This window comes from Malus sylvestris, chromosome 13, assembly GCF_916048215.2.
Source record: "Malus sylvestris chromosome 13, drMalSylv7.2, whole genome shotgun sequence".
Taxonomy (NCBI): domain Eukaryota; kingdom Viridiplantae; phylum Streptophyta; class Magnoliopsida; order Rosales; family Rosaceae; genus Malus; species Malus sylvestris.
This window is the reverse complement of record NC_062272.1, coordinates 5,763,824-5,787,370: the sequence shown is the minus strand read 5'-3', so window position 1 is coordinate 5,787,370 and position 23,547 is coordinate 5,763,824. Positions and strand designations below refer to the sequence as shown.

At 37.7% G+C, this 23,547-nt stretch overlaps 6 protein-coding genes across 7 annotated transcripts; 1 reads left to right on the top strand and 5 right to left on the bottom strand.

Moving 5' to 3' along the window:
* Window positions 1-336: 336 nt before the first annotated feature.
* Window positions 337-4,002, bottom strand: LOC126596319 (probable LRR receptor-like serine/threonine-protein kinase At3g47570). Of its 2 annotated transcripts, none has more exons than XM_050262869.1 (3): window positions 1,104-4,002; window positions 560-986; window positions 337-444 (listed from the first exon to the last, which is right to left on the bottom strand). In XM_050262869.1, the coding sequence occupies exon 1, from the start codon at window positions 3,781-3,783 to the stop codon at window positions 1,234-1,236; it is 2,550 nt and encodes an 849-aa protein (XP_050118826.1). In that variant the 5' UTR covers window positions 3,784-4,002; the 3' UTR covers window positions 337-444; window positions 560-986; window positions 1,104-1,233. The 2 variants fall into 2 exon arrangements, with proteins under 2 accessions (XP_050118826.1, XP_050118827.1); XM_050262870.1 differs by having other exon boundaries at window positions 573-986.
* A 3,472-nt stretch (window positions 4,003-7,474) lies between these two features.
* Window positions 7,475-8,733, bottom strand: LOC126596800 (uncharacterized mitochondrial protein AtMg00810-like). The gene is made up of 2 exons (XM_050263459.1): window positions 8,671-8,733; window positions 7,475-8,626 (listed from the first exon to the last, which is right to left on the bottom strand). Exons 1-2 carry the CDS (start codon window positions 8,731-8,733, stop codon window positions 7,475-7,477), a joined length of 1,215 nt encoding a protein of 404 aa, XP_050119416.1.
* A 1-nt stretch (window position 8,734) lies between these two features.
* Window positions 8,735-10,250, bottom strand: LOC126596328 (putative receptor-like protein kinase At3g47110). The gene is made up of 2 exons (XM_050262878.1): window positions 10,126-10,250; window positions 8,735-9,856 (listed from the first exon to the last, which is right to left on the bottom strand). Exons 1-2 carry the CDS (start codon window positions 10,164-10,166, stop codon window positions 8,740-8,742), a joined length of 1,158 nt encoding a protein of 385 aa, XP_050118835.1. The 5' UTR covers window positions 10,167-10,250; the 3' UTR covers window positions 8,735-8,739.
* A 4,889-nt stretch (window positions 10,251-15,139) lies between these two features.
* LOC126596799 (MLP-like protein 423) lies at window positions 15,140-15,634 on the top strand. Its single transcript, XM_050263458.1, has 2 exons — window positions 15,140-15,269; window positions 15,363-15,634. The coding sequence occupies exons 1-2, from the start codon at window positions 15,140-15,142 to the stop codon at window positions 15,632-15,634; spliced, it is 402 nt and encodes a 133-aa protein (XP_050119415.1).
* Window positions 15,635-17,799: 2,165 nt separating this feature from the next.
* Window positions 17,800-20,379, bottom strand: LOC126596321 (phytosulfokine receptor 1-like). Its single transcript, XM_050262872.1, has one exon. It carries the CDS (start codon window positions 20,145-20,147, stop codon window positions 18,072-18,074), a length of 2,076 nt encoding a protein of 691 aa, XP_050118829.1. The 5' UTR covers window positions 20,148-20,379; the 3' UTR covers window positions 17,800-18,071.
* Window positions 20,380-21,658: 1,279 nt separating this feature from the next.
* On the bottom strand, window positions 21,659-22,567 carry LOC126596336 (MLP-like protein 423). Its single transcript, XM_050262887.1, has 2 exons — window positions 22,270-22,567; window positions 21,659-22,148 (listed from the first exon to the last, which is right to left on the bottom strand). The coding sequence occupies exons 1-2, from the start codon at window positions 22,457-22,459 to the stop codon at window positions 21,877-21,879; spliced, it is 462 nt and encodes a 153-aa protein (XP_050118844.1). The 5' UTR covers window positions 22,460-22,567; the 3' UTR covers window positions 21,659-21,876.
* Between the last annotated feature and the right edge of the window lie 980 nt (window positions 22,568-23,547).

Below are 23,547 nucleotides of genomic sequence, written 5' to 3'. Positions count from 1 at the left end.
TTTTCTTTTAAGAACAAAAATGCAGGAGAAAAGTAATTAAGGAAGAGTTACTGCTATTTTCTCAGTAACTCCTCCTGAAGCCTGAGCTGAGCTTTAAAGGTTGACATAAAATCACATCCAAAATATTATCAGAAAAAAACAAAGCACCACCATTGATCCTTGTTATGAACTTATAGCTGAGTAATTGGGTGGACTTATTAGCTTTAATTTAACATTTCTTGGCGGTACGAGGGAAATTTTATTGATAACGAAAAAAGAAGTTACACATAGTCAGGGCGGGACATAAACCTTACGTCTCATAAAATAGAGATAACAAAAACAATACACGAAAAAGAATGAGGGACATAAACCGTACCATTTTAGAAACGAAAACAAGAGAGATACAAAGAAAAGTGGGGGGACATGAAACCTAACTCCTCTAAAACCAAACCTAAAGGTCTAAACCTGCAAAACAAGTTGAGCAACACCACAAAGTTAGGGAAAAAAAAAAAGTGAGACAAACCTAGATGCCAAGATGCACATTAATGCACAAATGAACAAATTGAAATGTAAAAAATACCTCATTTACTCACACTTCAACTGTCAATTACAACATCATTGATATCATTTGGGGTCATCACAAAAGCTTCTGGCCGAGGACACAAGGTCCCTGATGGATTGCAACTCAGTTACAACATCACTCATATCCTTTCGGTCTCTCGGGGATTCATCAGAACACGAGATTCCGATATTAAATATTGAACTCAAACACACTTGGATTTTTTCAGCACTGATGATGCTGCTTTGGTTGGAAGTAATAGGGTCGAATAGTGAATCTGCAATTTCTGCAACTCGATGTGGCAAATCCATCTTTACAAAATTGTGAAGGTTCAAGCCGTCACTAAACATAGGTTCGGTGGGTCTCTTCCCTGTAAACATCTCTAACAAGAGAATACCAAAGCTGTAGACATCCCCACATGTTGCAATCTTGCTTCCCATGCCATACTCTACAATTCAAACATCACAAAAGAGCAACATGAACTCGTTAGTTAATTAACTTTATTTTTCCAGCCAAGTAAATGAATGAACAAAATGAAAACAGAGAAGCACATGAAGATGTTTACCTGGAGCAGCATAACCAACCGTTCCTCGTATTCCAATGGAACTTGTTTGACTTTCCGCAACGTTACTGGTCAGGTTTGAGAGAAATCTTGCCAGTCCAAAATCAGAAACAAGTCCAGTCAAGTCGTTTCCCTAAAGAACATTGCTAGGCTTGAGATCACAATGGACAATTGGTGCCTCGCAGTGATTATGAAGATAATCCAATGCACAAGCAACATCAATGGCAATGTCTAGCCTCTGAAGAAAACTTAAATTTTTGGGTGTTCCGGCTGTTGGATGCAACCACTCCTCTAAGCTCCCATTGTCCATGAGCTCATAAACTAAAGCCTTGAAATCATTACCAGAAAAGTCCACACTTGAACAAGCCGTTACAACCTTGACAAGATTCCGATGTCTGATATTTCTCATCGCCTCACATTCGGCTATGAAACTCTTAGAGGCTCCCTGGCGTAACATGTTAAACACCTTGACCGCAACAAGCTGACGAGTTCCATTGTCATCATCAAGAACTCCTTTATACACGGACCCGAAGCTACCCATGCCAATCAGATTAGTTGAGGAGAACCCATCAGTAGCCTTCAAGAGGGCGTTATATGACACTTGAAAAGTAGAGTTCCCCAAAGCACTTGGACCTGCTCCTTTCCCTTTCTTTCTTGGTGAACAAACAAACAGTAATGACAACACTATAACCATTCCCAGAAAGGCAAACCCAGCTACAAAAGAGATTATTAGTTTCAATCTAGGAGACAATCTGCCCTTATTCTTGCACTTGGGAAGTTGGAGATTACCAACATCGCTACAGAGCCCAGTGTTTCCAACAATTGAAGTTGCAGTTGCATTTTTGAAAACACCTTCAATTGGTACTGCTCCCGAAAGTTGATTGAAAGACAAGTTGAGATTCATCAAGGAAGCAAAGTCCTCCAGAAAGTGTGGAATGTCACCCGACAAATTGTTGCGAGAAAGGTCTAAATCCTCAATCCCTTTCAATGAACTCAAAGATGAAGGAATGGTCCCGTTGAAGAAGTTGCCTTGAAAGTGTAGGACTTCTAAACTCGCACAACCACCAAGACTATTGGGAAGTTCTCCTGATAACATGTTGTCCGAAAAGTCCAATTTGCCTAAACTGCGCAGTTTCCCAATCTCCAATGGAAGAGAACCGGTTAACCGGTTTCTAGACAAGTTGAACAAAATCGATAAGGAGGTGAGACTGAGAACTTCTGGAGGTATTGAGCCACCAAAGTTATTTTGAGAAAGATCCAAATGTAATAGCCCTTGGCATTTCCCTAGGTTTGAAGGGATGTCACCATGAAGATTATTTCCTTGCAACTCTAGTGTGGCTAACATTGGTAAATTTCCTAGAGTAGATGGAATGCTCCCTGATAATTTATTGGTAAAAAGACTCAACCTCTGTAGCATTGCCAGCTTTCCTATGTCAGTTGGGATATTCCCTGTCAAGTGGTTATTCCCCATACCTAATAATTCCAAGTTGACTAAATTGGATATCCCAGATGGAATGTTTCCATAGAGTTGGTTTGCTTCAACCCAAAGGATTTTAAGCTTGGTAGAGAGATTGAATAAGGATGTTGGAAGCATCCCTCCAAAATTGTTATCTTGGATAAGAAACCACTTTAACTTCGTGGCATTGCTTAAGCCCGAAACAAAACTCAAGTCACCATCAGTACCGGTTCCAAGGCGGTTTGTATAAATAACGAGTGTCTCAAGGTTACAAAGCTTTTGTAGATTTAGAACTTGTCCGGTTAGTTTGTTATCTGCAACTTCAAGGTGCACTAGATTTGTGGCATTGGATATTGACATAGGAATGGACCCGGAAAATTGATTACTGGCAATGTTAAAGAATTTGAGATTTGGAAATATTGTAGCCAATTCTCTGGGAATAGTCCCTTGAATTAATCGGTTGTATGAGACGGAAAAAGTAACTAAATTAGAGAGGTTATAAATGGAGGGAGGGACGGTACCAGACAACTTATTTGAGCCTAATGAGAAATATGTCAGCTTTTTCAACTGACCTAGGGAACTAGGGATGTCACCTGACAAGCGATTGTCGTAAAATGCAAAAACATCAAGTGATGAAATGTTCCCCAAGGAATCAGGGATTGCTCCTGACAAAGTGTTGCGTTGAAGAACAAGTTTTTCAAGTTTAGGAAAGGAGCCAAACTCTATAGGAATTTTACCCACCAAATGATTGAAGCCCGAATAGAAACCGATGAGGTCAAGACAATTGGACATATTGACAGGAATAACACCAGTGAGTGAGTTTTGGGTCAAATTTAATACCTGCAATCTGCGCAAACGCCCGATTTCTGGTGGGATTTGACCCGACAAACGGTTGTCGCTCAAATGTAGTACCCTCAGGAAGCTTAGATTTCCTATGTGTGGGGATATGGTACCCACCAAGCTTTGGTTCCCTAGGTTTAACCTAGTGATCCTTTGGTGATGTCGTTGGCTGCATGTGACACCTTGCCATAGGCAGAAGTGATATGATTCGTTCCATGAACTCAGGAACTGGTCGGGGTCCTCCTTTATCTGAGCTTTGATGGCCAACAACGCCATCCTGTCTGTTTCGTTCCCGCCTAGTTTCGGATGCATGGAGAAGCTGAAGCAGCAGAGAAATGCGTTAAAAAGTGAGTGTAAAATAACCAATCTCACGGCCAAAAACCCCATGTTTGAATTGGGTACTTGTGCATGCAGAGACTTTGAAATTGGTAGGTATGCATTTCAGCTAGGGTTTCAGTTTGATATTTATAGAAATAAGCCATGAAGGAGTCGGATATAATAATTGACGATGACTCCACGTCCTGTTTCTTCTCTTTTCGAACCGGAAATTGCGGTTCAGAAAGTTTCCACCAAACAACTAGGTTCAACAAAAATCTAGAAAATCTTACAAGTCCAAACTTACAATTGTGGTTCGGAAAGTTCCCACCTCTTTCTTTTTTAACGTTATTAGTGCTCAGAAATATGATGTCACCTTCTTGCCAACAGTGACGAAGGAGGGTGGTAATGGAAAAAAGAACATTGTAGCTCATGCCTATCCTCCCGACTATGTTGATGGGTTAATTTGCCATTTATAGGCATTAAGCCTTCGTCTCCTAGTCCTATATTTTCTATCTTTCCGTGTGTCATGGTAGTGGTGCTCTCCGGAGTGTAGGATACACATGGGAATTGAACTAGCTTCTAAGTTCCCTTGTGAAGGATGTTTTGGACAAATGCGAAGTCTTCTTGAAAGAATTTTCTAAGTCTAACAACATCAATATGGCCGGAAAATTTCCATGGAGAGAGATTCAATTGCGACATTTGATTTACATGATAAACAAGTGGGAAATTGCTAGGTTCACGCATGGACCGACTTGACTTGTTGCAGTAAACAGGTGAAATCTAGGTCATGAGCAAACGAAATAGTTTTCAAAGAATGAGTATCCTCTTAGGACCCTCTTATCGTGTCAATTCATTGTACATTATGCAGTAAAAAATCATTTTAAATATTTTTATTTAAAATTAAACACAAACAATATCTAACAAAAACTGACCGCATGATGTACGATGGACGAAAATGATAGATATCCTTACAAAGAGGATCCGAAAAGAATCTTCATCAAACTACCTTTATACATTTTTTTTTTTTTTTTAGTTTTTAGTTTTTGTTTGTGTTTGGAACTATAGTTGACAAAACTGCGTTCTGATTCGACGTACCATGTGAACTTAATTAGTCTAAATTCAAAGCACAAAATCATCGTGCATAATTTTATTATTTAAAAAAAAATTCTAGGTGGATTATCTCAAAAGTGGAATTTATTATAAACTCTATGTCATCTTATATTTTTAGCATAATGTCCTATATTGTTGACATGAAAATTAACATTAAATTATAAGGTAGCAGAAAGCCTCTTACAGTTTAACTATAATTAGTCACTCAGTACTACTGTTTGGTGGTATTCCTCTTCGCTTATAAGTGAGAGGTCTTATGTTTGAATCTCGTGGATGACGAATTCGATACTAAATTAGGCTACCCATTATGTGGCTTAGCCGAACCCCCTTTCCCTTTAAAAGAATATCGACATACTAAAAAAAAAAAAAATATATATATATATATATATATATAATTATTTCATATTTTTATTTTTGGGTACATCTGTCAAATTCACATTACTCAATATGCACAACTAATTGAGCACAATAATAATTTTGAGTCATGATCTTAAATTTTTGTTCGAATCTTCCTTTTTTATTAAAGCTTATAAATAATTTATATTCTTATGATATAATCATCTCAACATTAAAATTTTCATAAAAAATTTTAGGCCCATCACTCTTGTTTGATAAATTTCTATGCCAATAATAAAAAAAAGTGCAATGTCAGGGAGACTAAATGTTTTAAACTAAATGACATAAAAGTTGATGATTGGATTATTACTTAAGAGTTTATAAACGTATTCATTCCTATTGGTGACACATAATTTAGTTTGTAAATTTTGTCTCCCTAGCATTACCCATAAAAAAAGGTAATGCTAGGGAGACTAAATTTGGACATAAAATTTGCAAACTAAATGATATGTCACCAATAGAAATGAGCACGTTTATCAAGGTTTAAGTAATAAATTAATTATCAACTTCCATGTCTTTTAGTCTCCAAAATTTTGTTTATAAATTTAATCTCCCTAACATTACTTTAAAAAAAATAAAAAAGCTTTTAATTTTCTACAGTTATTACTATATTTTCTACAGCAATTTCTAGCTCCTATACTGCATCAAATAGCAATAATTAAACTTATTTGTGCTTTGATGTTATAAAAGTGGCACAAAATCATATCGTGCTTAATTAATTATGTCTTTGGACAAAATTATATCATTAAAGTGAACAGTACCGTAAATTTTTCGTTAAAACTCTATTTAAAAAATAAGGAGAAGAACATGCCTCCACGCAACTACTACTTTTTTTTTGTTTTTGTGTGGAGAACAACTACTACTTTTCTTATTGACTTATCTTTAGACGATGACTAAGCGTAAGGAAAGAGGTAGGCCAAAATGAAAAAGAAGAAATAAATGTGATCCAAGTTGATTGGTAGGCTCTGACTAGGGAATTGATCATTGGGTCCAATGAGGACCTCCAAACTCTATTATGAGGTAACTGTCCTTTGTTAACTTACCTCCAAACTAAAAAATTAAAGTAATGCTGTGAGTTTTTTTCGATCAGTAGAAGGTTGGATTATCATGATGAAATAACCAGTTAAATTTTTATATTTAAAAAATAAATAAAAAATAAATCAATTAGAAAAAAGGTACAGCTATTCCAAAGGGTTAATCTCAGTTTATTATCCTGAAATTTTTTTATTTTCAACATTTGATACGTGAAGTTTTTTTCATTCTAGAATGGTACTTAAAGTTATAATTTTGGAACACTTTCATACATCCGTCAAGGTTACTGTTAAATCAGCCATTAACGTGGCGCACACATGGACAATGATTGAACGCCACGTGTCAATATTGGTCCGGCGTAAATATTAAAAATTAAACATCAAAAAATAAATTAAACAATTATGAAATTAAGGAACATAATTACATTTGTAATTATGTAATCAAATGTCACAATCGAATCTCTACATGTAGACTTTAATTTCCAGCCATAATAATATGTTGATAGACTTTGAATTTTCTTTCAAGAAGAATTGGCCTTTGTCCACGACATCCTTCACAACGAGAAAATTTTCGATGGTGGAGAAGCTACTAGGAAAGTTAGTGTAGGGTTGTGGAAATGATATTTCTCTACAACTCCTTCGTATTACAGGTTCAAATCTTTTCATGTCTCCTTAGTGTTGAGTAGTACTTTTGGTTGTAAAAAAAAATTAATGCACTTACCATACCCGTAAAATTACTTATGATCGGAGACTTTGCACAAGATACCGCATAAAATTCCCATCCCCAATGTATTTGGATTTGTAAGTTTTTTTCTAGATTGTTTTTTTTTTTTTTTTTGTGTCAATTTTCTAGAAATGAAAAGAAACAGGAAGTAATAGAAACCCTGTTATTGAATTTCACAAGCGACCCAAATGAGTAATCCAGAAACTGATAGCAGTGAAGGAACTCTGTACAAATTCATTTCCAAGAGTGGGAGCACAAAAGTTCAATATCCATGTGATAAAATTGCATATGAAAAGTGTAGAAAGTAAGATCTTAGTGAATAAGAAAACTGAATCTTGGAGAAAGAGAGATTAGAGAGAGAGAGAAAATGTAGAGAGAGAAAGAGAATTGAGAAAATGATTTTCAGTATATTATCATATCTCTGTACATGAAGTATTTATACATAAATACCAAAGCTAACTATTTTAGCATTCCCCTAACTAACCCATACAGACAAGAATTAATCTGGTGCTGTGCACCTTTGGTAACTCTGTGAACCTACAGTACTCCTAACACACCCCCTCAAGCTGAAGGTAGAGGGTCGAACTGAAAGCTTGGCAGTCAGGGAGAGAAACCGATCGGCATGAAGAGACTTAGTAAAAATGTCAGCAATCTGGGACAATGTATTAACATGTTGAACATCAATCTGACCCAAAAGAACTTTCTCACGGATAAAGTGATAGTCAAGCTCAACATGCTTTGTACGAGCATGAAAGACGGGGTTGAAAGCTAGTGCAATAGCACTCTTGTTATCACAGAATATAACAGGTGTACGAAGAAGGGGAAATGAAAGATCAAAGAGTATCTTGCAAACCCACGAAATTTCTGCAGCAGTGTTGGCAAGTGACCTGTACTCAGCCTCAGTGGATGACCGAGTCACTGTGTTCTGTTTCTTAGCACTCCAAGCTACTAAATTGGGTCCCAAAAATACACAATAGCCACTTGTAGATCGTCGGTCAACAGGGCAACCAGCCCAATCGGCATCAGACCAAGCAGTGAGAAACTGAGCACCCTTGGTGAACCTCAGTCCGGAGTCAATAGTGCCTTTAAGATATCTGAGGATACGCTTAACAGCTTGCAAATGAATAGTGCGGGGAGTTTGCATATGTTGACACACTTGATTCACTGCAAAAGCGAGATCAGGACGAGTCCAGGTAAGGTACTGTAATGCACCAACAATGGACCTGTAGGAAGTAGGATCTGCAAGTGGTGTGCCTGAGTGATCCAGTTTAGAGGAACTAACTGGAGTAGAGCAAGGTTTGACACCTAACATATCAGTTTTCTTTAGGAGGTCTAGAGCATATTTGGACTGATGAAGAAATAGACCATGAGGAGATCGAGTCACTTCAATTCCCAGAAAATAGTGAATATCACCAAGATCTTTGACAGGAAAAATAGCTTGCAGCTGAGAAATAATAGTTTGGCAGACTTGAGAGGAGCTGCCAGTGATGATTATATCATCAACGTACACCAAGATAAAAGTGATAGTGATGTCTTTCTTGATAAAAAGACTAGTGTCAGAGGAGGATGCAGAGAAGCCCAAGGACAGAAGAGCCCGATAAAAAGCTTCATACCAGGCACGAGGCGCTTGTTTAAGACCATAGAGGGACCTCTGAAGTTTGCAAACATGAGTAGGCTTAGAAGGATCAACAAAACCAAAGGATTTGTAAGCTTGCCAATATCAGTGGGGATATTACCTGTCAAGTGGTTATTCCCCATAACTAATCATTCCAAGCTGACTAGACTGGTTATCCGGGCTGGGATGTTTCCATAGAGTTGGTTTCCTCCAACCCAAAGGATTTCAAGCGTGGTCGAGAGATTGGATATGGCTGTGGGCAGCACCCCTCCAAAATTGTTAGTCTGTGTAACCAACCACCTAAACTTCGTGGCATTGCTCAAGTCCCCATTTGTACCGGTTCCAAGGCGGTTTGAATCTAGAAGGAGCGTTTCGAGGTTACAAAGCTTTTGTAGATTTGGAACTTGTCCGGTTAGTTTGTTATCTAAAACTTCAAATTGCACTAGATTTGTGGCATTGGATATTGATATAGGAATGGACCCTGAGAATTGATTCCCGGTAATGTGAAATACTTTGAGATTTGGAAAAATTGTAGCCAATTCTCTGGGAATAGTCCCTTGAATTGAGTTGAATGCGATGGAAAAAATAGCTAGATTAGAGAGATTATAAATGGAGGGAGGGACAATACCAGACAACTTATTTGAACCTAATGAGAAAAATCTCAATTTTTTCAACTGACCTAGGGAACTAGGGATGTCACCTGACAAGTGATTGTCGTAAAATGCAAAAACATCAAGTGATGAAATGTTCCCCAAGGAATCAGGGATTGCCCCTGACAAAGTGTTGCGTTGAAGAACAAGTTTTTCAAGTTTAGGAAAGGAGCCAAACTCTATAGGAATTTTACCCACCAAATGATTGAAGCCTGAATGGAAACCGATGAGGTCAAGACAATTGGACATATTGACAGGAATAACACCACTGAGTGAGTTTTGGGTCAAATTTAATACCTGCAATCTGCGCAAACGCCCGATTTCTGGTGGAATTTGACCCGACAAACGGTTGTCGCTCAAACGTAGTACCCTGAGGAAGCTTAGATTTCCTATGTGTGGGGATATGGTACCCACCAAGTTTTGGTTCCCTAGGTTTAACCTAGTGATCCTTTGGTGATGTCGTTGGCTGCATGTGACACCTTGCCATAGGCAGAAGTGATATGATTCGTTCCATGAACTCAGGAACTGGTCGGGGTCCTCCTTTATCTGCGCTTTGATGGCCAACAACGCCATCCTGTCTGTTTCGTTCCCGCCTAGTTTCGGATGCATGGAGAAGCTGAAGCAGCAGAGAAATACGTTAAAAAGTGAGTGTAAAATAACCAATCTCACGGCCAAAAACCCCATGTTTGAATTGGGTAAGTGTGCATGCAGAGACTGAGAAATTGGTACGTGTACATTTCACCTAAGGTTTCAGTTTGATATTTATAGAATTATAAGGCATGAAGAAGTCGGATATAATCGCCGACGATGACATCACTTCCTGTTTCTTTTCTTTTCTAGAAAATTGACACAAAAAAAAAAAAAACAATCTATAAAAAAACTTACAAATCCAAATACATTGGGGTGGGAATTTTATGCGGTCTCATGCAAAGTCTCCGATCATAAGTAATTTTATGGGTATGGTAAGTGCATTATTATTTTTATTTCAACCAAAATTACTACTCAACGCTTAAGGAGACATGAAAAGATTTGAACCTGTAATGCAAAGGAGTTGTAGAGAAATTGTTGTGATTGGCTCATATTTTGAGCTGGCAACAATGAAGTAACCTGTGTTTTTTTTCGGTGGAAATATCACATGGTGTGGGCTGCATGAAAGTTGCAGACAAGTGCTGCAAAGTAAAAGCAAAAGTGGACAACAAGCCAAATGTCTTTCGGCTAGTAAACTAAACAAAGAAAAGTTTGGTAGACATCATCATGAGTAAAGACACAATGATGATGCTTGTAAGAAAATAAAAAAATGTGGTTGCTTTTGCTTTAATGATTATGAAGAAATGTGATGATGGATTGGACTTTATTTAATGCAAGGAAATGCTTGCATTATGTGTGCTTGCCGAGGGAGAAGGCTTGCATTAGGGAAGCATCCATGGAGATGGTGAGAGCATTTGGCTCTACCATGGGAAAGGTTGAACATGGGTTGAGAGAAAATCAAGAGAGTTAGAGTGAAAAGTATTCTAGTGAAAGAACTCTTGGGGTAGAGTGAGGCTCTTGGAAAATTCTATGAGTAGGTGTACAAGGGATTTAGGATTAGGTTATGTCGATTTAACTTATGTGTACTTGTACTGTTATTCTCATAGTGAAGAGCAATATCTCTCCGGGGACGTAGGCAGGATTTTTGCCGAACCTCGTAAATTTCTCGGTGTCTTTATTTCTTGTATTTTATTCTTTTCAACTGAGTGTGATTTGATGAAGTTGTAATCTGAATCTCGTTTCTGCACTGACGAACGGGCCAAGGCACAATAGAAATATCATATCCACAACCCTACACTAAGTAACTTTCCTAGTAGCTTCTCCACCATCGAAAATTTTCTCGTTGTGAAGGATGTCGTGGACAAATGCCAAGTCTTCTTGAAACAAAATTCAAAGTCTATCAACATAATGGTTGGAAATTAAAGTCTACATGGAGAGATTCGATTGTGACATTTGATCACATAATTACAAATGTAACTATGTTCAACTTGTCACACTTGTGACTAGTGACTAGTTGTCAACTTGTCAAATGTAATTACAAATGTTTTTACATAAATAGGTTTATGGAATTCTATGGGTTCTTGTTTCTATTTTGACTCTTGTAGTGAGAATCACAATACGCGTACTGGTAATTGTATGGTTAGAAAGAGAAATATTGGCAGGGATACAACAGCGTATTGGACCCAAATACACCAGCCCTTTGAGAGTTCTTCAAGCTCTAACAGATGGGACAAAACTACTTTTCAAAGAAAATCATTTTTCCATCCAGGGGATACTCGTTTATTCAATATCGGGCCATCCATAGCTGTCATATCAATTTTAGTAAGCTATTCAGTAGTTCCTTTTGGATATCACCTTGTTTTAGCAGATCTCAATATCGATGTTTTTTTATGGATTGCCATTTCCAGTATTGCTCCAATTGGACTTCTTATGTCGGGATACGTGTCAAATAATAAATATTCATTTTTAGGTGGTCTACGAGCTACTGCTCAATCGATTAGTTATGAAATACCATTAACTTTATGTGTGTTATCAATATCTCTACATGTGAAGGAGCAAATGAGAACCTTTCGTAGCGTCAACGTTGCAATATTTATACTAGTAGTGTTTTTTCGATTTTAATGATTGTAATTATGGATTATAATCCTAGATTATAATGCATGATCCTCGTGGCCTGTGTATATGCATGCCAAGTCAATTAACAATTCATGGACAATTCTACACGTACCTCTTATGGAGTGAAGTGTCAAATTTTCAAGGACGCCAAAAAGGCTGTTGACCCTGCTTTGTTTGAATCAAATCATTCAATCCAAAAGGCTGTTGAGACACCCCCTTTGTTAAATGCTGACTGGCATGGGGGACAACGGATGGGATGGGGAAGATGGGAAGGATGGGGTTTCGGCATTTGGGGGGGGGGTGATGGGATATGGGTTTTGTTTTGTTTATTTTTTATTTTTTAATATTTAGTTAATATTTTATTAATTTATTATAATTTTTTTAATAGAAAGTGGGTCTCGTTTCATGCCACGTCAGCATTTAACAGAGAAATTGACAAACAACTAACGGAAGGTATGACATTACAACAAATTCGAAGATAAGGTATGACATTGATACTTTTTAAAGACGAGATATGAAACTGTTAATAACCCAATAATTGAGGTAGTTTTATATAATTTACTTAAAAAAATTTAATTTTCTACAGTTATTACTATATTTGATCTAATTTTTTTTAGAAGAGCAATTTCTAGCTCCTATACTGCATCAAATAGCAATAATTAAACTTATTTGTGCTTTGATATTACAAAAGTCGCACAAAATCATATCGTGCTTAATTAATCATGCATTTGGACGATCGATCCATCCAGTAGCAATTACCCCACCCTCCAATTTAGAAAATAAGGAGAAGAACATGCCTCCACTCAACCACTACTTTTCTTTTTTACTTATCTTTAGACAATAACTAAGCGTAAGGAAAGAGGTAGGCAAAAGTAGAAATAAATGTGCTTTCTAAAAAATAAAAAAATAGAAGAAATAAATGTGATCCACGGTGGTTGGTAGGCTCTGACTAGGGAATTGATCATTGCGTCCAATGAGGTGGAAATAGATTCTTTCCAAATCTCTTCCATCAAGATCATTAGATCAAATGATTTGGGTCTTTTAAATTTCATCAAACAGTTAAAAATTATTATATCTTTTCAGAAATCAAAACAGGTGAGTCATTGGATGAAATTTTAAAGGCTCAGATCACTTGATCCAATGGCCTTGGTGGAAAAGATTCAAAGAGTATCTCCTCCCCAATGAGGGAACTCACTATGTCCTTTGTTAACTTACCTCTAAACTCAAAAATTAAAGTAATGCTGTGAGTTTTTTCGACCACTAGAAGGTTGGATTATCATGGTAAAGTAACCAGCTAAATTTTTATATTTTAAAAAGTTCAAAAATAACAAAATTAAACGGTTATGGGTATGGTTAACCATTTATAAACAGTTATGGGTATAGGTATAACCGTTTAGGCAATTACCCAACGAGTAAACGGTTATGCGGGTATGAGCATAAATGGTTATGGGCAAATAACCGCGGTTACGCGCCCGCCATAACCGTTGCTCATCCCTATCAGCAACATAACTGTTTGAACCCAAATTTACACCATCGGCCGTGTAATCGAGGCCGTTGAGTAAGCATAGTTCTCAACTGTCGGATGAAAAAGTGAAGATATTTTTGTTAAAGGATAATATTATGGTTTTTGTCATAGTAATTATTTTTTAATTTGGATTATCTTAGCATTATATCTTCAAACAAGTACAGTTCGAGTGAACTTGGGATTACTGCTATCAGACTGGCGAAACTTGGTAGATGAGGTTTGAAAAGTCATGGTGCATGCACGGATGGATTATGGAAAAGCCTAGATAGGCTTGGCTCTGGTGGTGATGTGATAAGTCTAAGATTTAATAGTATTAGATAATGATGACAAGCCTAGGTAGGCTAGGCTAGGCTATGATGATAAGACTTTTATTTGGATAGGCTTTTGTGAGGTTTGGAAAATTGTGAACATCTATCTGAAGGATATGATAGTTCTCTGATGCGGATTAATTTCAGTTCCGTGGAAAAGAATTGCAGTTGGACTCTACAAGCACCATCAGGTTGTGGCAGGTAGATATCCAACGCTATAAATACATAAAGGTTGTGCAACATTGAGGGCCTCGCCAATTTCAACACATAACTGCCTTGCGCAAATTCTCTCAACAACCTTGAGATTTTTTTTCTTTTTTCTTTTCGCTGACACACCTTCAGTTTGGATAAACAGCACTATGAAGGCAACCGGTGATATCTTCAATTGGCATAAACAGCACTGTCGTCGTAGAATCAGCCTATCTCGCAGCATCTTCAGTTGGCATAAACAGCACTGCGTTGAGGGCGACTGGTTATTTATCCAAGTCTCGGTCAAGAAGGATTTCCGAATCCTTATTGGTCGAGGTCATCTCATCAGCCTTCTAGGCGAAGTGAGGTGTTACATTTTACTGGGCTCGGCAATTTGCACGCCGAGTTATTTTATGATTGGATAGTCACAAGTGGGATTTAGAGTTCGGCATTTCGACGGCCGAACCACGTTTACTGTTAAGACTTATATTCGCTTTGAGTATTTGTACCCTTACACTTTGGTGTCGATTCGGCATGAGTTTACTCTGACGAATACCATCACTGTGACCGAATCCGACGACAACGATTTGTGAACTTCGTAAGAATAGTAGCCTTGTCTTCAGGTTCGAGAACCCAAGAGGCCGAGATTGTTCCTTCCTCGGTCGCAATCGCAAGACGAAGTCAGCCGCATGCTCAACGCAACGTCAACACATTTTACTCATCGGCCGTCGAGTTGGCACGTCCCGCATTCAACCGAATGACGTAGTTAGCTCATAGATTACTCGGCATGCGCACCACGTAGGCTTTGTAGTTTTTAGGGTCAACATAAACACAATTAGTGACTCTAGAAAGATAAAATTTGCTAATGTAACATATATCTTATTAATTGGGAGTTGGGACTAGAGTCTAGGATTAAAAAACTTATATGAATTTGGAAGAAATTAAATTAGGCAGCCAAAGGCGGTGGAACGGCAAATGGTGGTGGGGAATAGGGTAACTTGGGTTTAAAGTTGGAAGGTTGCGACGATTGAGGCTGAGAGTTCTTAAATATAATTTGGGGATATTGGAAAAGACCGGGGTTCTCAGGCTCTGTAGAGGAAATAGAGATATTTTACTTTTTAAATTTTTTATAATGACCAAGCTAAAAAACGTTGTCGTTTTGGCTAGGTCTTTTATAACAAAAATTAAAAACCTCTTCTTCTTCTTTGTTATAAGCACTGCTGCCTGCACATCCATGGAGGCAACAAGCCTCTCCACTACACCTGCCCAAATTGTTGGAGGGTCCCGAAGGTCGATCACAAGTGTTTATTCGGGCTTCCGAAGGGTCCCGGGTCCCTACATGGATCCGCCAGTGATCTTACTATGTACTTAAATTATAAATTCACGTACGTCTAAGACAAATTTACAGTTTGACAAAAGAACACTTCCTTATAAATAATGTATTTCCTTGCCGGTAGGTTCTGCACTTGTGAAAGTATCAAAGGAGACGATCGATGCAGTGGATGAAGTCGGAAAGGCGGTTGCTTATAAGGTGATCGACGGAGATCTGCTCAAGTACTACAAGAGCTTCAAGTGCACCCTAACCGTGACTCCCAAGGGAGACGGGAGCTTGGTGAAATGGTCGTCTGTGTATGAGAAAGCAAACGAACAGGTTCCCGAACCAAGCATCATCAAGGATTTTGCTGCCAAGAACTTCCTGGAGCTCGATGCCTATGTTCTGGCTAATTAATTATTTGCAAGCTTAAATAAGCTAGCTTTGGAGATCATTGGAGTTTTTACTTAATACATAATGGCCAAATAAATAAGATGAGTCGAAGTATGCATGCTAATGCACAAAGCCGGTTTTATCTAAACCCTAATCTGTAAGCAGATTGCACCCTATATTATTTTGGGTTTGGATCTTGTACTTTTATATGCTAGTAATGTTTCAATGTTTGTGTCCCCTCACTTTTACTTTTATCGCACGTACAATTTGAAAGAAGAAAAAGAAAAACATGTCATTACTTCATACCCATTTAACCGTAACCGTTTAATACCCGTTTACTCATTTACCTTTTTTAACCCGTTTATTTATTTTTTTTTTCATTACCCCTTTTTCACCCGTCTACATATTTTTTAACAACTTGAAAATTAAAAAAAATTGTCATAATTTTTTTTATTTTTTATAATTAAACACCGTTATAGGTACATTCATTATACATTTTCGTATTTTAATTTTTTAAGTCCTTATACCATTCCAATAATTGAAATAATAGTTTACGTACGATATTTTTAACTGTTACTAATGAAGGTAAATATAATATTTGCTAAGTATTATTGGGTTACAAAAATTGTTTAGAAGACATTTTTGTCAAAGCATTTATGTCAATTTCACGGTTACCCGCAAGAAATTTAAATTAATTTGACGAATTCCTTGATGATGAGAATCATCATTCCTGTAGCAATGTTATTGAGAGAATGACCGATGAATTCCTCGCTAATTTATTGGGAGCTAAGTATTATTGGATCGAGAACATGGTTTGTGTTAGTTTTACATATATAAAATAAATGGGTAAACGGTTACCCGTTTATAACCGCAGTTAATACCCATAACCGTCCATTTAAATTTCGCAGGTAAACGGTTATACTCATAACCGTTTATTTATCTAAACGGTTACCCATAACCATAACCGTTTAATTTAAATGGGCAGGTAACCGCGATTACCCATAACCAATGGGTATTTGCCCATCCCTAGTTGTTGAGGAGAATTTGTTGGTTTTATTACCCTTGAGATTAATCTTGATTTATTCAATGAACCAAATTCAATAGAAAATAGTGATTTGGAACCAAATTAGTCTAATATATATATTTTTTTTTTTGAGCTGTTATGTTGGAACCTCCCGATCTTGAAAACCTGGATCCGCCACTGAGTAAGATAATATATGCATGTAACTACCTTCAGCATATGTAATAAGCCGAACGGATCCAACAGCTTTGCCATCACCTTCGAGGACATCGATGCTTTTGTAGTCATGAGGAAATGCCTTGGGGAAGACAGTGGTGGAGTCCCTAAGGGCTTCCCAAAACTTTTGTGCAGGAGACTTCACCTCAACTTCTACTTCAAGCTTTCCATCACATGAAGCCATTTTATATATATATATATGTGGTAGCTTTAGCTAGAACAAGAATGTAATCAGAGGAAATTGACTGATTTTCTTAAAGATTTGCTTGAGATTTCTGAGAATTAGGGATCCATATATATACTAGTTTGAGTGCTTTGGAGGTCTTAAATTCAGTAAGAATAAGCTCAACTGCCACTTTATTAACCTCCCTCAGAAACACCACAAAAACTGATAGCATTCACATGCATCATGTGTGTGCAAGGAATGGGAGAAGGGCCCAATACTTTAATTGCTGTATAGTTCCTAGGTCGTAATTAGCCCAAGGCCTTTTGAAACTAAGAAAGCACAAGTGAGGACCTGCATTTGGCTCGGGCAATGGAGGGAGACTTAAACCAGCCCAAACGTCGATTAGGGGTGGCTTTTTCTGTGTGTAGGTCGTATCGTTTAGTTAGTTCGACGATCGGGCCTCATAATTCGATTGTGGTGGTGAATTTGGATTATCGTTGCATCTCATTGTTTGGAGCCTTGGGAGTAAGGACTAGAAAATTTGGATAGTTCAAGAGAGAGAAAGAGTGACTAGGGTCTACAATTTGTGTGAAGTGGGCATGGGTATTGAGTTAATAAGAACTGTCAGATTCAACTTGTGTGATCCGGATTTCTTACTCTTTGGACTCTAAATAGTGAGAACCGGATAGGATCTATGTCCATAATTTGGAGCTCTCCAGGCATGGTCTTTAGGCATGTGTAAGTGGGTAAACTGAGGAGCTCTTCATGCATGGTCTGAGCCAAGTATTATCTAATTTGCAACCCTTCCATTTCATATGCTTTTCTTTTGTTACATTCAAAGGAATCCACCTTCATCACTTGGGAGAGATTCTTGCACACAAGTTCGTATGCGGCACCTCCCACCATTCGTGTGCGAGTGTCGATGCATATGAATATGTCGGTGCTGGAATCTCTCTCACTCACACAACCATAAGCTACGACTCTATACATTAGACCACGAGCGTAAATGTACATGCTATTCCAAATACAAATAAAATAAAAAGAAGGATGTACTCTCCTTAAAAAGTCCAGACGTACCTATCTAGTCCAATGAAACATGTTATTCCAAATACAAATCCAACACCGACTCCGGCAATAACTCCTGTATAATCCTTGCTCGATTTCCCGAACCATGTTCGCAGAGGAGCATCCAGTCCTGCTGGACAAGGGGAAGCATCGTATCCGCAAAGACTGTTCCCTTCAAAGCTTGAACTTGAGAAGGTCGAAAACTGACCTCCTGTAGGGATCACCCCATATAACTGATTGTCTGCAACACTAAACTTGGACAAGAAGTTGAGATTGACCAGCGAAGGCGGGAGTGTCCCCGAAAGCTTGTTATGAGACAAATCCAGAGTCTCTAAGTTGGACATGCCAGATAAACTACTCGGAATCGGTCCTGCTAGACTGTTGAACTTGAGATCCAAAACATGAAGCAATTTCAGTTTCCCAAACTCGGGCCAGACTGGTCCGCTAAGATTATTGTTACTTAGTCCCAGCGTCGGTGGAAATCTCCACACTTGATTGTACTGCAACGCTCGTGCACTTACATTCCTCTTCATGAGTAGAAGGAAATCAGGGGAAGGTTCCTCAATGGAGATCCTCCCACTATTGAGGCTCGGTAATCCAGTTAAGCTTCTAGGGATTTCACCCGTAAGCGAATTATTCGACATGTCCAAGTAGAAAAGACTGCTAAAATTGCCAAACCAGCCTGGAATTGTTCCTTGCAATTGGTTCCACGATATATCCAAAAATTGCAATCTGCTGCTAGTACTCAACCATTGAGGTATTACACCTGTGAGCCTACAATTTGCAATAATAAGAACCTTCAACTTTTCAAAATGAAGGGTCGGATCAGCAGGAAATTCTTCGCCGCGGAAGTTCAAGGTGAGAACCAAAGTAGTCAGGTTCCGGCATTGCTGTAAAATTTGTAAGGCAGAAGAGATATTGGAAACGCTGGAATTTGACAGCGAGAGGTAAGAGAGGCTATGGAAACTCTTGAAGCTTTCTGGTATTTCGCCCGTGAAGTTGTTACGGGCAAGATTGACATTATTCAAATGTCGACAAGAGGGAAGATTGGAGGGAATAGGCCCATCAAACTGATTGGAACCGAGATCAAGAGTGGTCAAACTAGTCATTGCTGAACAATTAAGATCAATTGTGCCCTGCAATGAATTGTTTCTCAAATTAAGCAAAGAGATGGTCGATGAACTCGACAAGAAAGGGGGTATCCGACCACCAAAACGATTTGAATGGAATACAAGATTCTGTAATCTTCCAAGCCTGTGGAAAACATCTGGGATGGTTCCTGAAAATTCATTAGTTGAGATATCCAAATGAACAAGATTAATGAGGTTACCGAATTCTTCGCTGAGCACCCCGGAAAGCTTGTTATCTTGAATGTTCAACTGGGTTAGCTTTCGCAGACGAAATAGACCTTCGGGCACACCGCCATTGAAATTATTCATGCCTAGACGGAGGTCCTCCACGGAAGTACAATTGCCAAGACCTGGTGGGAGGTTGCCAGAGAAGTAGTTCACAGCCAACTTCAGTGCTCGAAGCTGAGTAGACTTGTCACAGATGCTGGCCGGAAGGGTACCATTCAAAAAGTTTTGAGAAATTTCAAGCAACCGGATTGAAGGCAATTCGATATCGAAAGGAATGGGGCCGGAAAAATCATTAGAGCTCAAGTCTAAGAACTCTAAATTCGGCAAATGGAAGAGCGAAATTGGAAGCGAGTGTTTGAGGAAATTTTGAGAGAGATTGAGGGTTCTAAGCTGGTCCAAAGTGCCTAAAGATGCAGAGAGATTTCCCACTAGCCTTCTCTTTGGAAGCTCCAACTTAACCACTCTATAAGTATCAATGGAATCGTTCAATCCGAGAGAGGAAGAAGAATTGCAAGTGATGCCTGCCCATTTGCAGCAATCAGATGAGAAATTGCTACCCCACGCATCAATCACAGAATCTATACCGTTCATGAAATCCTCCAATGCCTTCAAATCATTTGGATTGCATGTCAGGTTTTGAGAACTCGAAACCCGAGCTTGTAAGCAAAACCCAATAACAAAAATGAAAACCCAGAAATCTTGAGCACCCATTTCACAGAAACACACCCTCTGGAAGAGAGAGAGATACAGAGGAGAGAGAATGTACAATCAAGTAGCAGCAGCAGCAGCAAAACCCTTGCCAAGAACCAAACTTTCTGAGGTGGGTTTTCTTGTATCAAACATAATGTGTGAGAAATGAAGCAAAAATACAAAATTCAAAGAAATAAAGCAGAAACGTAATAAAAAGAGAGAGTAAAAAGACGAACCTGACAGATAAAGAGAGAGCAATGGATTTATCCTTTTGACAACAAGGTTTCGGCGTTTTGGGGGAGGTTTTGTTTTGTTTTTTTTGTTTTTTTTAATTAATTTTTTAATATTTAGTTAATATTTTTTTAATATTTTAAGTTTTAATTAATTTTTTTAATAAGGAGTGAATCTCGTCTCATGCTACATCAGCATTTAACAGAAAAATTAATAGACAACTAATGAAGGGTATGACATTGCAATAAATTCGAAAATAAGGTACATAGAAACTTTTTAAAGTATCCAAAAAAATAATAATTTTATATAGTTATTACTATATTTGGTCTAATTTTTTTAGGAGAGCAATTTCTAGCTCCTATACTGCATCAAATAGCAATAATTAAACTTATTTGTGCTTTGATATTACAAAAGTGGCACAAAATCATATCGTGCTTAATTAATCATGCCTTTGGACGATCTATCCATCCCGTAGCAAATACCCCGCCCTCCAATTGCCCTCCAATTTAGAAAAGGAAGTAACTTCACTGCTGAACATTTCAGCAGGAATTCCAGCTTACACCCAATTCCTGATGAATGCGTGTTCAAATTTTAATTAAAAAAATCAAAATTTAGACACGTGTTCACCTGAAATTAAGTGTAAGTAGGATCTCTTTCTGAAATTTCAGCAGTGAAGTTCTGTTAAATAAGGAGAAGAACATGCCTCCACACAACTCAACCACTACTTTTCTTATTGACTTACCTTTAGACAATAACAAGCGTAAGGAAAGAGGTAGGCAAAAGTAGAAATAGATGTGCTTTCCTAACAAATAAATGTGATCCAAGGTCGTTGGTAGGCTCTGACTCGGGAATTGATCATTGGGTCCAATGAGGTGGAAAGAGATCATCTTCAGATCTCTTCTATCAAGATCATTAGATCAAGTGATTCGCACCTTTTAAATTTTATTTAACGGTTAAAAATTATTATAGCTTTTAAATGATCAAAACAGGTGAGCCGTTGGATAAAATTTTAAAAGTCTAGATCACTTGATCCGATGACTTTGGTGGAAGAGATCCGGAGAGTATCTCCTTCCCAATGAGGTAACTCACTCTGTCCAACTTACCTCCAAACTCAAAAATTAAAGTCATGCTGTGAGTTTTTTCGACCACTAGAAGGTTGGATTATCATGGTAAAGGAACCAGCTAAATCTTTATATTTAAAAAAAATCAAAAATAAATAAATTAGAAAAAAAGTACTGCTATTCCAAATTACATGTTTTTCTTTTTCTTCTTTCAAATTGTACGTGCGATAAAAGTGAAAGTGAGGGGACACAAACATTGAAACATTACTAGCATATAAAAGTACAAGATCCAAACCCAAAATATAATAGGGTGCAATCTGCTTACAGATTTGGGTTTAGATAAAACCAGCTTTGTGCATTAGCATGCATACTTCGACTCATCTTATTTATTTGGCCATTATATATTAAGTAAAAACTCCAATGATCTCCAAAGCTGGCTTATTTAAGCTTGCAAATAATTAATTAGCCAGAACATAGGCATCGAGCTCCAGGAAGTTCTTGGCAGCAAAATCCTTGATGATGCTTGGTTCGGGAACCTGTTCGTGTGCTTTCTCATACACAGACGACCATTTCACCAAGCTCCCGTCTCCCTTGGGAGTCACGGTTAGGGTGCACTTGAAGCTCTTGTAGTACTTGAGCAGATCTCCGTCGATCACCTTATAAGCAACCGCCTTTCCGACTTCATCCACTGCATCGATCGTCTCCTTTGATACTTTCACAAGTGCAGAACCTACCGGCAAGGAAATACATTATTTATAAGGAAGTGTTCTCTTGTCAAACTGTAAATTTGTCTCAGATGTACGTGAATTTATAATTTAAGTACATAGTAAGATAATATATGCATGTGTTACCTTCAGCATATGTAATAAGCCGAACGGATCCAACAGCTTTGCCATCACCTTCGAGGACATCGATGCTTTTGTAGTCATGAGGAAATGCCTTGGGGAAGACAGTGGTGGAGTCCCTAAGGGCTTCCCAAAACTTTTGTGCAGGAGACTTCACCTCAACTTCTACTTCAAGCTTTCCATCACATGAAGCCATTTTATATATATAGATGTGGTAGCTTTAGCTAGAACAAGAATGTAATCAGAGGAAATTGACTGATTTTCTTAAAGAATTGCTTGAGGTTTCTGAGAATTAGGGATCCATATATATACTAGTTTGAGTGCTTTGGAGGTCTTAAATTCAGGAAGAATAAGCTCAACTGCCACTTTATTAACCACCCTCAGAAACACCACAAAAACTGATAGCATTCACATGCATCATGTGTGTGCAAGGAATGGGAGAAGGGCCCAATACTTTAATTGGTGTTTTTGGTTTGCAGGAGTCATTTAAAAGAAATAGGAAAATGTTAAACCTAGCTACAAATTTGTAGTTTGGCAGTGTTTTATTATATCATAAGATATTAATTAAAGGAGTATTCACATTTTCAAATCAATTTTCACAATTATCAGAAAATTGACTGAAATGGTGAGTTTACAAAATTCAAATTATTGAAATGTATCAGCATTGCAAGTGGTTTGTAGTTCAACTGATTAAGAATATATTCACTCTTTGACTTGAAGTTCCGTGTTCGATTCTTCTTTCCCGATGAATTTAGTGTAAATTAACTTATCATTCGTCAAATTTTTTTATTGAAATGTATCACTTTTCAATATTTGATTGATCCGTCATTAATGTTAATTGATACCTTATTAATGTTTGATCAATTTATTGTCAATATTCGATTGATATAACGTCAACATATGTATAGTTAGTATTTAAGTTTGATCTGTTCAACAATTGAGTTATGTAACTCAATCATTTCATACAAATTTTCAACATTATGTACCTGGTGTATAGATGATATTAACAGAGTAGGACGACTCACCTAAGTTAGAGGCGAGTTTGCTCAACACTGCAACCATATATGAAATGGAAAAGACGATTTTCAGATGAATCATTAATGTTGCGTGAGGACATATGAAAAACATTACTGATATTAATGCTATCTTATTTCTTTTCACTTTTCTTGATGTTGCTTCTTTTTTCGCTTTGTTTTGTAAATTAGTTTACATTTGATGTGTCAGAGATACGCCTCGCATTATTTACCCATCTAATAAACACCAAACCAGATAATCAATTTTGTT

Bases quoted from the DNA above. Each gene is read 5' to 3' on its own strand.
- LOC126596319 (XM_050262869.1), bottom strand. From the start codon at position 3,783: ATGGGGTTTTTGGCCGTGAGATTGGTTATTTTACACTCACTTTTTAAC.
- LOC126596800 (XM_050263459.1), bottom strand. From the start codon at position 8,733: ATGGGGAATAACCACTTGACAGGTAATATCCCCACTGATATTGGCAAG. The intron at 8,627-8,670 runs GTTTTGTTGATC...TGCAAACTTCAG, and splicing joins GCAAGCTTACAAATCCTTTG to AGGTCCCTCTATGGTCTTAA.
- LOC126596328 (XM_050262878.1), bottom strand. From the start codon at position 10,166: ATGAGACCGCATAAAATTCCCACCCCAATGTATTTGGATTT. The intron at 9,857-10,125 runs GTAAGTTTTTTT...CTGCTGCTTCAG, and splicing joins ACCCCAATGTATTTGGATTT to CTTCTCCATGCATCCGAAAC.
- LOC126596799 (XM_050263458.1), top strand. From the start codon at position 15,140: ATGGAGGCAACAAGCCTCTCCACTACACCTGCCCAAATTGTTGGAGGG. The intron at 15,270-15,362 runs GTACTTAAATTA...CCTTGCCGGTAG, and splicing joins TCCGCCAGTGATCTTACTAT to GTTCTGCACTTGTGAAAGTA.
- LOC126596321 (XM_050262872.1), bottom strand. From the start codon at position 20,147: ATGGGTGCTCAAGATTTCTGGGTTTTCATTTTTGTTATTGGGTTTTGC.
- LOC126596336 (XM_050262887.1), bottom strand. From the start codon at position 22,459: ATGGCTTCATGTGATGGAAAGCTTGAAGTAGAAGTTGAGGTGAAGTCT. The intron at 22,149-22,269 runs GTAACACATGCA...CCTTGCCGGTAG, and splicing joins GCTTATTACATATGCTGAAG to GTTCTGCACTTGTGAAAGTA.